Raw genomic sequence first — 13,364 nt, forward strand, 5'->3', positions numbered from 1 at the left:
GCCTGCAAGCACTGGACAAAGCAGGCGGCTGCCAAACGACGTTAGAAGGGAGCATTGCACAACTTTAAAATGAGCATGCTCCCTAATTGATCAACAACGTAACAACGAAACAACATTAACCGGGACAACTTTAAGTGAGGAGTTACTGTACCTTGAAAATCTACAGAAGTGTTTACAAGATGTTACTGTTTTTTCATATAGAAATGATCCAATTTAATAAAAGACATAAAATTAGTATCCATAGAGGGATCGTTAAGTCACTGCAGACTCCATGACTAGAGCTCAGAAAGTTGGGATGCCACTAATTTATAATTAAGCAATTAGGTTGAGATTATCAGTACACTGGAATTAACCAGAGATCTTAAAAAGTATCTTTCCATGGCATCCCCTTCCTATGGCTCCCAGTACAATGGAGACATTTATTCCAAGTACATCACCTTCAGGATAACTGGGACAGCGTGACCCCAGCTGTAGGTGGGTCAGTGTGGGATTTGAAAGAGAAACTGAAACTGAAGTTTTTAATAGATGTTTACTATAAAACACAAAGATACATAATAGAAGTATAAAAAGTAAGCGGTTAGCAGTTAAGCACTACACAATTTGAACTGGATGATAAATGCTCTTCTTCACAGTTCTGTGGGGCCTTTGTTGGTTCCAAGAATGTGCCAAGTTCTACGGGAAGCTCCATGGCCCCTTATTATGAAACAAACCCTGTAATTCATTCTCTCATAAGGCTTTAAATGGAGCTTATGATCTACTGTGTTCTCTTCTCTTGAGGTGCTTCTTCATTTTCAACTTCCCAGCTCCCGAAATGTCATAATTGTATTCAGATGTCACATAGGGGATCTCCCCTTCAGTTCCCTGCTGAAACACAAAGAAACTGAAAGACACTGCCAGTCTGAACACTACTTTGTTCCATTTCATTTATGCAGACTGACAGAATTTAGCAGTTTACCACTCGGCAGCTCTAAGAATCGTGTACTGCAACACACACGATTTTAAAAAGTAAGTTTAATATTGAAAATAGAAATTGCCACTTAATTAGTTTTTGAGAGAGAGAGAGCGCGTGCGTGCGCACATTTAACAAGCTCATAAACTTAATACAAAATGTTCCCATCTTGGAGCCCTAACAGCAGCTAATACCCATAAGCCTCCCAGCTCACGCATGCCTTATAATATAGCTGATTTAATACAAGAAATAGATTTTATACCTTCTAATTAAAATACATGTCACCTTGCTGTACAGGTAGAAGCTGTCTGAAGATCTTCATAAGTCACCCTTACCTGGTTTGTAAAGACACAATCTGGAATGGTGATATTTCCCAGCAGCAGACAGTTTATAAGTCTTAAGTGTTCTGGAGGTACTGGAGTCAGAATATGGTAAAGCATCCTCTCCATGTCAACCCCTCGGATAATTCCTTTAAAATATATTTACAGTTCAGTCTTAAATCCTCTGAACTACTGCAGGGTGCACAATCACTGCATAGTTGAAATTCTTTGCACGGGCTGGTCATTTCTTAAAGTAGTGTTTTAGGTTTAAGCAGGAATCATGCTCTAGACAGAGGCTGAAATACGATTCTCATGCTACTCTTGTGATTTCTCTCTCCTACCCTCCATCCCCTTTTGGTCATGAAAAACCCAAATACCCCAGATATCAACTCCAGGCTAGTTCTTTCCAGGAGCAGCAACAGAATCTTCAGATTTCCAAGTAAACTTGCTGTGTGTTTTCAAAACAGATGTGCAAACACACATTAATGCAATGCTGAAGTTGTATAGCTAAAAGTAATTAGAGGCAATGCAAATATTTATATTCCAACAGCAACACATCCTGCTATGGTTTGTGATAAAATGGTATTTGTCATTAAATGTATATTAAAATAAAACTTTTTTAAAGAGAGAACAAATATGTGCACAACGCAGTCAGTTAAAGTTGCAGGGGAATTCTACTCTTTGCACTTCTGGACTGATTTTCCCTGTGCGACTTTAACATTGCTTCAACTGTTTGGAAACCCGCCCCCACCTACACACACACTCCCTCCCTCCTTGTTTGTGGCTATGTTCCTGCAGAGCTCCAGGGAACCCTGAATGCTCCTGACATAGAAAGCAACTGAGAAATGTTGCGTCAAAACCAGACTTTTTTCAAATTAAGCAGAGATGAGTGCTCATTGAGGATTAGGCCCATGGTAAGATTCAGACTTCAGGCAACTTTTGCTGTAGCCCTGTTCAGAGAAGCATGCTTATTTTCCCCCCCTTACAATAAGAATATTTTACTCCAATCCACACAGGTTGAGACAGCTGAATGGATTTTGAGCACAACTTCCTGAAGTTGATCTTAAATATCTGAACCCGAAGGAAAATAATGAATCAATTTATTAATAAATACAAAGAAGAGACTACAATGGAAACTGTTTTGCAACCTTAACTGTAGCTATTGCCACTAGTCACTAAGACAGAGGGCTCACAAGCAAAGGTTATAATGGAAAACAAAACCTGTAGAGAAGAAGCAGATGTTTATTCTTTTACTCTACTGCTATTTTTCAAGTTACTTTTGAAAGAGTGATTAAAACATTAAAACAGATGACTCCTTTATGCTGCAGACTCAACATATGATCAGAAGGGGCAATTTAGTTTTAGCAATGCTAAAGTCTGCCCAGGATTCACTCACCAAAGCCCAAGCAATCACAGACTGGTGTCTGTGTAAGCAAGACTGGCCCATCAGTTTGACATCTGACCTCATCCAATATCCTGCAGAGACCGACCCAGCTGGCATTTACTGAATACATGATGTGTGTAGGAGCAACATCAGTGTGAATAACCCTGAGCGCAACAGCATTGAAAGGTACCTAGAAAATAAGCCCCGGATCATTAGCTCAACTTGAATTTAGTTCTGAATTGCGACAGACACATAATTGTAGTTATTTCTATCATTATTACTATATGCAGTGTTGTTGTAGCTATAACTGTACACAAACTGAAATCTGCTGTGCGCTGTGTACCTACCTACATTAGTGACAACACTATAACGTAATCACAAATGGCTGACCAAGAGACACGTAAAATACTTGCTATATACATTTCAAGGGAGTACTGGCATAAATGTTAACTTGAGAGAGATATCAGAGGGGTAGCAGTGTTTGCTACTTTTACAGATCCAGACTAAGAATCCTGTGGCACCTTATAGACTAACAGACATTTTGCAGCATGAGCTTTCGTGGGTGAATACTCACTTCGTCGGATGCATCGTATTCACCCACGAAAGCTCATGCTGCAAAACGTCTGTTAGTCTATAAGGTGCCACAGGATTCTTTGCTGCTTTGAGAGAGATGTTTTACAAGTAGGTTACTACTGTTCCTAACATTCTGACAGGGCCTTTTTGTTGACAGTTCCTTAAAACATTTAGAATATACACCTCTACCCCAATATAACGCTGTCCTCGGGAGCCAAAAAATCTTACCACGTTATAGGTGAAACCACGTTATATCGAACTTGCTTTGATCTGCTGGAGTGCGCAGCCTCACCCCCCCGGAGCACTGCTTTACTATGTTATATCTGAATTCGTGTTATATAGGGTCGGAGGTGTAGTAATCTAGATTACTAACAATCAGCCTTCTGAATCCAGTCATCAAAACAGCTTCTTCAATTTTTTCACAAATGCTTAAGTTACCTGATAGGGAATCAGACTGTGTAAAGGAAGTACTGATCTTGTTTCCAGAGGCTGAAGCTGGCCAAGGTAACCTAACATTGCCACATCCCGGAGGATACTGCTATGAACCCGTCTGGAAAAATAAGCAAATAAATGATGCAGAGATGAAAAACAGTCACGCTCCAGTTCAAACATAAACACTTACTGAGACATTTCAGAATTTGCAGTGTGATATTTGTTATATTCAATATTTTAGAGGGTTTATTTTTAATTTTCTGTTGTTCAGATCTATTTAGAGCTATGTGTTATTAACCTTGTGGTTCTGAGATTCCACAGTTCAATTGCAGAATGATGTTGTAAGACTGCTTACTTTAGGCAGCAGTCACTTTTTAGATTCTGGCTCTCTTCTCCAGTCCTGATAGCCAGGAGAATTTTCCATTAGCCAATTGTGAGAAAGGAGAAGAAATGATGGCCTGAACCAGTGACCCCAGTCACACTTTATTAAACAGTTCTTTAGTGAAGGTTTAGTGGAGCCAAGTCAAACACCCATGCACATCTAGGGTGACTAGACAGCAAATGTGAAAAATTGGGACAGCGGTGGGGGGGTAATAGGAGCCTATATAAGGAAAAGGCTCAAAAATCGAGACTGTCCCTATAAAATTGAGACATCTGGTCACCCTATGCACATCCCCCAATATTAGAGAAATGGGAAGCATGTGACAGGATGAAAGCCAAGGAGAGGCAGTTCCTGACGCAATCTTTAGATAAATATCGGCTATTCAAGTTTGCCCTTACACCATGGTAGCTAAAAGGCATATTGAGAGGCTTCAGGGCTTCTTCCTGTCCACAGCTTTAAATACTCCTGAGGGAAATATGCGATACTGCATGTGTGCATGATTAATGAGCGGTACATACTTTTATTTTTTTATGCAGAAAAAAGCTTCTGCCTAAATGTTGCTGCAGCACAAGAACAGCAGCAGCTCCCAGCAGAAAACAACTTCTGCAGTTCTGCTTTTTGCCCACCAGAGGCCACTGTGATGACAGAACAGAGCAGCAACTCCTAGCCAGCTAGGGAAGAGAAAGAGCTGCCTTTGTCACAGCACCTGACAGGCCAGGCCAGGCGACAGAGGCTCTGGGGAAACAGACAGCATGGGGCTGCTGGGGGGTCAGACAGGGGCTCATAAGGGCTAGTGAGGGAGGACAGACTGGAGCAGGGACTGAATGGAAGTGGAGGCACAGGGCCACAGGGGAGGAAGGAGGTGCAGGGCCATATGGTGATGGGGGAAAAGGCATGCAGAGCTACATAGGGACAGAAGGCAGCTGAGTGGGGGATACGGAGATACATTGAGATGGGGGAGGGGGTACAGAGACACAGAGACATGGGAACGGGGTGCAGGGCCACATGGGGATTGGGGCAGTGGGTGTCTAAATGGGGGTGGAGGGACACATTGGGACAGGGGCAATGTCTGACTGAATGGGAGAGGCTAGGGGTCAGCCAGAGTCTCCATGGGGGAAACTTCCTAACAATCCCTCCCTGCTCTGCCAAAAACCTGGTCCATATTTTTCCCACTCATACCCAACACCCAGGCTCCTTCCCAGCAATTTACTTCCCTCTCCCTCAGCTCTTCTCTTACCCCCGACTCCCCCAAGCCTTTGCACTGCTTCTGAGGGGGTGCCGGAAAAACAGTTCTGCATTGTAGTTTAAATAATTATTACTCAGATTCCTTACTAGGCATATTAATACAGTACTCTATTTGCCAAAAAACATTTCCTGAATCTTTTTTGTTGTCTGTATTGTTACAGACATACTTACTGACAGGTATTTTGAAATAAATGACCAAAAATAATTGAAATCGGTATAATTATATTGTGTTATTTTGACAAATAAAATTTGCAGAATTTTAAAATATTGTGCGCAGAATTTAATTTTTTGGTGCAGAATTCCCTCAGGAATATTTACTATATCAAGGTTAGGGACACTGCATCAGTGTTCCCTCTAATTTTTCCCCACACATGTGCGGAATGAATTTTGTTACTTGCACCAATATGGAGGTGATGTGTGACAAATCACCTCTATATTGGTGCACATAACAAAATTCATGTGGTGAGGTGGGGCTGAGGCGTTCAGAATGTGGGAGGGAGCTCAGGGCTGGGGTAGGAGGTTGGGGTGCAGGGATGTGAGGGCTCCAGCTGAGGGTACAGGCTCTTGGGTGGGACCAGGGATGGAGGGGCTCAGGGGTGGGGCTGGGGGGTTTGTGGTGCAGGCTGTCCTGAGGCTACAGCAGGGAGAGAGGACTCCCCCCGCCCAGCTCTCTCCCCACAGCAGCACCTGGGCTGGGAGGGAGAGGCACCCCTCCCTGTCGCAGCAGCTCTGGTGCTGGGGCCGCAAGATAGGCACCTCTCCCCTGGCCGCAGCAGATCCGGGGCTGGGTTGGGATGCCCCTCCACAGCAGATCCTGGCCAGGTGGGTTCCCTGAGCGCCCGGGTGGCACTTAACAGGCTGCTATGCAGCTGCGCAGTTTACAGGGAACTTAGTACTGCATGGCTATTAGATAGTTTCAACAAAGCAAAAGGCTTTACTTTAACAAAGGACTGCAGTTATGGCAATCACTAGTGAAGGTGTGATTGCCTTATTTCAGATACACAAGGCTACCATTCAGCCTTGCACTTCTCTCATGAACTGATAAGCAGAACAGGATAAAATATTTCAAAACAAGTTTTTTATCCAAAAATGGCTTTTGAAATTGACTTTTTGCAAAAAAAAAATGGGCAATACTGTCAATGTTTTTGTTTTTCATGAAAAAACGTAGTTTGATATTTTTCAAAATCGAACTATCAAAATTATTAAAGAAAAATTGGTAGTTATTCTAAGGTTTTAAATAACATTTAGTGTGTCCACTTAATGGATTTTAAAACCAAAAGAGACCATTATGATAATCTAATCTGACCTGCATAAAACATGCCACAGAACCATGCCAATTAATTCTGCATGACAGCCACAACTTCTGTTTAAGCTATGGATAGCTAGAGAGATTCTAGTCTTGATTTAAAGAGATCGTCAGGTGATGACAAATCCACCACATCCCTAGGTAAGTTGTTAGAATTGTTAATTATCCTCACTGTTAAATATGTGGTATCTTGTCTGAATTTGTCTAGTGCCCATTTCCAACCACTGGATCTTGTTATGCCTTTTTCCACCAGATTAACGAGTCATCTATCATCAAATCTCTTCTCCATGTAGCTACTTGTAGGTGCTTCGACACTACGATGACTGTGTCATACAAGTACCGGAACAGATACAAGTGCATCTCTGCGAAGGTAACATCAAATAGTGAGCTAAGCATTATGCATTTACTTTCAAAAGTAACTGTGAATGAGATGCTGAAATGCAACAAACTGCTGGAAACACGATACTCCATGGCAGGAGCAGTGGCTTTTGTACTTACGCTTCACCAGCATTCCCTGCTCCAGGGAACTTTGGTTCTATGCACAGCAATTTATGCCCTGTAGGCGATGTCTGAAAATCGCTTTCTCCTTCATACTGCTTCCAATCCTCCATTCCCCTCACATCCATGCTCTTACACTTGCCCTGTAGTTTGCCTTTTGTATGTAGGCCAGCAGCAAGATTAATATATTCTGGGGTAAAACGAGGCATATCCTTAAAGTCTTCCACACTGATCTGAACAATGTGACTGGGTGCCAGCAGTCGAATGATATCAACCAGAAGCAGCAATCCAACACCTTTGGGAATGGGGGGAGGGAGAGAAAACACACAGTTTGCAGAAGGTAGTGCAGTCACACCAGGTAAGCATCTTGCAGATCTGAATCTCGGTTATTAGACACTCAAGAGTGTCTCTCCATGGTTGTTAGAGACTTAAAATAAACTCACACAGAATTAGAGTCATATTTCCCAGTCTCAGAATAGTTACAAAACGTTTATCATAGCATGTATACTGTTAAGATATAGCATTAATCTTCTAATGCATCTCCAAAGATTAGATGTATGCTGGTTTACCTTTCACCCATCCCATTGTATTGATGACCAAAGGAACTTCTTTCTTGTAGGAGTTAAACACATACTTTACTGTGTCGATGTATCTTTCTGTATCCTGATCACAACTAGCTTCTCCGTAATACACCATTTTACGTGGCATTCGCTGATGAGTGAATGGTGGACCTGAAAAAAGACACACTGAAGATTAACAGTATATACTTGGGAGTTTCAGTAATTCAAATAAAGCAGCCATAAAGAGTTAGCAAAACCCCCAAACTCCTGAAGCACACATGCTCAACCCCTGTCTGTATTGATGGAAGTTATTCTTCCTCAGTTTGTATCCAATTGTTTCACCTTTTTTGGAAAGGCTTGTACTTTTAAGATTTTCTCCACTTGCTCCAATGAACCCTTCCTCTGCCCTGCAGATCATTTCCTTTCAATTCTGAGTATACAGTCAAAGACAGTCAGTCTCAACGTCTGAGTGTCAGAAACCTGATAAATCCACTAATGTGGTATGGAACTACACAATTCTTAAACGTATGAGTTTATAAATTTATTTAGATTAACTACTATTCTAGAAGACAATTTGAGCAGGGTAGCAGTTTTTGGTCAGGAAGTAAAAAAGGAACACTAAATTGGAACAACAAAAGGACTGTGTGCATTACAATTTAGTAGTGTAAACACATGAGTTTTTTCCCCCTCCATGATGACAGAGCAGCCCAAGGCAAACAGCTGATACAAAAACTAGACCACACCATTTGGTAGCTGGGAACCAAAGCTCTTTGGAGACACCCAAGGCCATATGCTAACTAGTTTTCTACTTATGATTTTTCAAAACTTACAATATTCTTCCCTCTTTTTCCCACCCCAAACTTAACAAATTTACAATTTAAAACCAGGGGGAGAAGTTAAAAAAAAGTTTCAAACAAGCCCCAGAAAGTTCTATGGCCTTTTAAAAACCATGTACTTCTTTGACCCACATCTCTAACTGCATATCTCAAAAACATTAATAAACTTAACCTAAAGTTTCAGTGAGGTATGCAAGTATTATTCCCACTTTCACAGATGGAGAACCGAAGCAGAGATATTAAATGATTTGCCCAAGGTGTCACATGAAGTCTGTGGCAGAGAGGGAAAATTCACTCAGGTCTGCTATATCCCAGGCCAACAGCATATAGAAAAGATCACCCCTCTCCACCCGCTCCCATAAAATATGTAAAAACCAAGAAGGGAGAATAACTTGCCTGGTAGCTCTGATTTCCTAGAGAAAGCACCTTGGAGGATTTCACTCCCGGGTCTTAGCTCCTTACCACAAGATTGGCAGGCCTCCTTCACTTATAATGTTTTTTGAACTGTGAGCAGAGTTAATATGGTGCTGTTAAGACACAGGAGTGAGAATCCTGCACAGTACCTTTAGAGAATAAATATATATATTTCTGGTGATGAGAATATAGCAAAATACATACCAAGACATGGCTCTGACACATTAATTAAGGAGACACATCCAGGTGGTGTAAACTCTGTCTGTCCCAGATCACATTCCAAATATTCAACACAAGGAAGGCTACAATAAAAGGGAAAAAAAAGAGAGTTTAAGATGCACTGCATATTAGCATCTGTGTAAATAAAACAGAACAGCATTTCACTTAGAATACATCAAGTAAAGAATCCAATTCTGACAGCCATAAACACAATGAGAATCTCAGACACTGAATAAGATCACTAGCTTTCTGCCTCCTCCCTCTATTTGACAGACTGTAATGGTCAGGCAATGACAAACTATAAACTAGGGCTCTGTGTGTGTCACAGAGGTCACGGATTCCATTACTTTCTGCAACCTCTGTGACTTCTGCAGCGCCCGGCGTGTGCTTGGGCGGCCCTGGGGACAGCCACACCAACCACTGCTCAGGCAGCTCCTGGCAGCAGTCCCCGTGCGGCCAGAGCAGCTGCAGTCTGCTGGCCCCAGGCACCCCTCCTTCCCCCTGAACAGCCGCCTCCACAGTTGTAGTCACAGGTATAAGTCATGGTCAGGACACAGGCTGTGAATATTTGTTGATTGCCTGTAACCTGTCCATGACTTTTACTAAAACTACTTGTGACTACCTGTGTAGCTTTAACTATAACCAACTACAACACTAAGCAGAATGCATGGTCTGGACCAGCGACAGCCCAATACCATTCCAGTCTTGAGCAGAGAGACTGCCAATCAATGTCAGATTGCACAAGTGGTACACACAGATGAGGACTGCCAATAAACAATTTTTGCTTCATGTTAATTTTCAAAAATATCCAAATCCCCAGTAATTATTTATAAATAATCCTTTCGATTTCTCTTGCCCAGATCATAGAAGATTTGAAAATTTGAGTCTTATAGGATAAAAAAAACTCACTGATTCAGCAACAGGTTAATGAGATATCTGTTAAATGTTGATTTTCCAATACTCTTTGGGCCACACACCAGAATGACAGGACAACCATCATCTTCCTCTGGAAAAACAAACATACCCTGAAATGGACCATTACTATAAATTAATCTCATGCATCCTACTCCACAAAAGTTTACAAAAATTTAATCTCAGGAGCTGAGCATTTTCATTGAAAGAACAGTTTACATAACATGGGCTTATATTTGCACTTTGGAACCAGAACAATAAAGCTTTGTTTAAAGGTGAGGAGGGTATTTACATTTATAAGCACAAAATAAAAAGCCTTCTAAGAGGGTGGACTCCAACACCTGGGCACAAAACCAGCCTTGCAAAATTCTACTTGCCCTATGGGAAATTATTTTGGGGCGGGGATGGACAAAAACGGATTTCTCCCACACCAAATCATCATAAAGGCACATTAGTTTTGGTGGCAGATCAGCAAGACAGCAAAAAGCCTTATGGGTCATATAAACACTCCCTCTTCCCCCTCTAAGTACCTCAAAATGAGGTAACACACTCAGTTTGGTCCAGAAACTATCCAAGGCTTGAAATTTGACCCAACCTTTTCACTATTGTCAGGGCATGGTTTCACAAGCATGAACTTAAGAAACAAACTCTGAGAAAGGAGCTTTTGCTCCCTTTAGATCACTGCAAAATGTAACATTCAGTTCCATCAATTTAAGATACTCACCACAACATGCTTGTATTAACTCTTCAACTGCTGAAACTGAACTCTCTGACAAAAGCAGGCCACTTTCAGGATCACGTTTCCCAATACCAGTAGAAGCTAGAGCTGCATCTTCTGGTGTGAAGCAAGAACCCCTTTGTCTCTACAGATCAGCAAGCATATAGCAAAGAAATGTTTTAGCAAATTCATAACACACCACATACGAAATAACTCCAAAATAACTCCTACTGTCTTATTTGACTGGACAGTGGTACCAGCACAGAATGATTTAGTCACATTAATTGTTTTCTCTGTTCTAGTTCTACAGAAGTCTTAAGTCCAGGTGACAGGAAGGAAGTGCAAGGAACAAGGTCTCATCTTCACTGACATTCTAACCCCTACTTACTACAGCAAATGGCACCTTATAAATACCACAGACGGATATATCTAAAATCAGGAGAATGATACCTCCTTTATAAAGCACTTGGAGATCTACTAATGAAAAACTCTATGAGAGCTAGGTATTATTATATACAGGTCTACAGCGCACAGACCATTGTAATCCATGGGAAACCAGCCTTATAATTCAAAGGCATGGCAGCACACCTGAGTCACATGACAGACATAGGAAGATGACATGATTGGAACATGAAACAAGGTGCTCTGGAAACAATAATGGGGCTGGGCCAGTCAAGTGGAGCTGCCACCAACTGCAGACAGAACAGGAAACACTAGAGGGCTGGGGAGTGTGAGGAGAAAAGTATGGAAGACAGTAGCAAGAAAGTGACTGCAACAAAGAGGGAGTGAAGTTCTGGCAAAGAATAGATCCATGCATCATATCTATATCTATATATAAATGAATCACAACTAATTTGTACGGTTATAATTCCATCACTGATTCAGCAACAAGTTAATGAAATATCTGTTAAATGTTGACTTTAATGACTACATGCATGATTCTAGCTTTGATCTTATGGTAAATAACCAGAATACCTCTATGGAATTGTACCCCGTTACGTCACAATTCCTGGAAATTAGTCTGAATTTTATATACATAACACATGCTGTTTTTCTGACCCACATTTTTATTGCTCCATACACAATTGATCTTCTCCTGAAGCCATGCAAATTTTTCTTCCTCATAAAATAATTCCCATAGGGTAAGATTGAACAAATGCAAGATTTCCATTAAACAACTAAATGGAAGATGCATTTCACCTTTACTCTGAAGATGTGGGAGAACTCTGGGTGATGAAGAATGAATCTTGTAACCGAGGTATCCAGACCATCCAACAGCACCAGAGAACACAAAGGGGCAAAACTTTTCATCAGTTTAATTCTAGCATCTGCAAGATGACAACAGTTAGTCTTAAAACACTGTATTCCACACAAATTAGAGTTCAAGTCCAAAACCAATACAATGAACAAATACTTTTTACATTATCTGACCTGCATAATACCTGTGAGGTAGGGATCACCCCCATTTGACAAATGTGGAAAGAGAAGCAAACATCTTATGTGATTTGCCAAAGAAGTCAGTGATGTGCAGAATCAGAATTCATGAGTTCCTATTTTCCAGTCCTGTACTTGAAGAAATAAACTACAGAGTTCCATGGAAAATGAGGACATATATTAGTATCCTAAAGTAAGGCAATAAACAACACTCAGTCATTTTCATTGCCATAAAAAAGTTATAAAGGCGATCTTGAGAGTTTTCCAGTGACTACGTGTACAACTATAGACCAAATATTTGTGTGTGTGAATGTAGCGTGGGAAAGATGATGGCTGGATGGCCCTAAAGACTGTAGTACCCACTGGACAGATACAGCATGAAACACACCTCTCCCCTTCGTCCAGGTGAACTATTATGATCACCTAGTCTGACCTCTTATATAAAACAGGCCCTAGAACTTCAACCAGTGATTCCTGCTTCTAGCTCAACAACTTGTGGTTGAATAAAGCACATCTTTTAGAAAATCATCCAGTCTTGACTTAAGGACTTCCAGTAATAGCAAATTTACTACAGCATTTGGTAATCTGTACTAATGGTTAACTACCCTCACTGTTAAAAAACTGATTCTAATGGGAAGTTATTCTGCTTTGCCTCTAGAGAAACAGCCAGAAAAGGCATCAACAGCAATAGTGGTGATGAGGACATGTAGCTAGACTGGGACCACCCTAACTCATTTCACAGAGGCTGCTGAATAATGTCTTGTGAAGATGACTTTTGATCACAACTCTAGCCTGCATTCAGAATGGTGACACAGAGATAAAAGGCTTCTCTCATTACAAGGTCTCTGGAACTCTTCAGTCTGCCCCAAAGCAATTGGTTAAGGGTAGCCCTACATGTAACCAGCTCTAATGGCTCTTTACAGCCCCAAATAGCAGACTCCTCGCCAAAACGCACTGCTCAGCCCATGCTTACCACGTGGCACATGATGGGCTCTGAGCATCGCCCTGGCTGATATCCTCATCTCCTTCTTGGATTTCTCCAGCGTCTCATAGGTCACTGCTTCGATGGTCAGGGCACAGTGGGTCTGAGGGGAGAAGAGGTCGTAGGAAGGCTGCTCCTGAGTGATGGTAAATCCAAACACTTGGACTGCACCATAGAGGCAGGTCAGGCGGCATTTCCCA

The 13,364-nt window shown here is 41.5% G+C and overlaps 1 protein-coding gene across 6 annotated transcripts; it reads right to left on the bottom strand.

Annotated features, from left to right (window-relative positions):
* Positions 1 to 510: 510 nt before the first annotated feature.
* On the bottom strand, positions 511 to 13,336 carry NOL9 (nucleolar protein 9). Of its 6 annotated transcripts, none has more exons than XM_039509541.1 (12): positions 13,156 to 13,281; positions 12,180 to 12,330; positions 11,949 to 12,076; positions 10,755 to 10,893; positions 10,028 to 10,124; positions 9,104 to 9,201; positions 7,659 to 7,820; positions 7,090 to 7,384; positions 3,665 to 3,776; positions 2,666 to 2,843; positions 1,285 to 1,418; positions 511 to 864 (listed from the first exon to the last, which is right to left on the bottom strand). In XM_039509541.1, exons 3-12 carry the CDS (start codon positions 12,057 to 12,059, stop codon positions 748 to 750), a joined length of 1,443 nt encoding a protein of 480 aa, XP_039365475.1. In that variant the 5' UTR covers positions 12,060 to 12,076; positions 12,180 to 12,330; positions 13,156 to 13,281; the 3' UTR covers positions 511 to 747. The 6 variants fall into 6 exon arrangements, with proteins under 6 accessions (XP_039365475.1, XP_039365478.1, XP_039365474.1 ...); XM_039509544.1 differs by having other exon boundaries at positions 12,191 to 12,311; positions 13,156 to 13,268; XM_039509540.1 differs by having other exon boundaries at positions 12,180 to 12,311; positions 13,156 to 13,268.
* Between the last annotated feature and the right edge of the window lie 28 nt (positions 13,337 to 13,364).

This window comes from Mauremys reevesii, linkage group 21 (assembly GCF_016161935.1).
Source record: "Mauremys reevesii isolate NIE-2019 linkage group 21, ASM1616193v1, whole genome shotgun sequence".
NCBI lineage: Eukaryota > Metazoa > Chordata > Testudines > Geoemydidae > Mauremys > Mauremys reevesii.

Bases quoted from the DNA above. Each gene is read 5' to 3' on its own strand.
- NOL9 (XM_039509539.1), bottom strand. From the start codon at position 13,204: ATGAGGATATCAGCCAGGGCGATGCTCAGAGCCCATCATGTGCCACGT. The intron at 10,894-11,948 runs GTGAAATGCATC...GCTGATCTGTAG, and splicing joins CCCACATCTTCAGAGTAAAG to AGACAAAGGGGTTCTTGCTT. The intron at 2,844-3,664 runs GTAACTTAAGCA...CTTATTTTCTAG, and splicing joins ACAGTCTGATTCCCTATCAG to GTACCTTTCAATGCTGTTGC.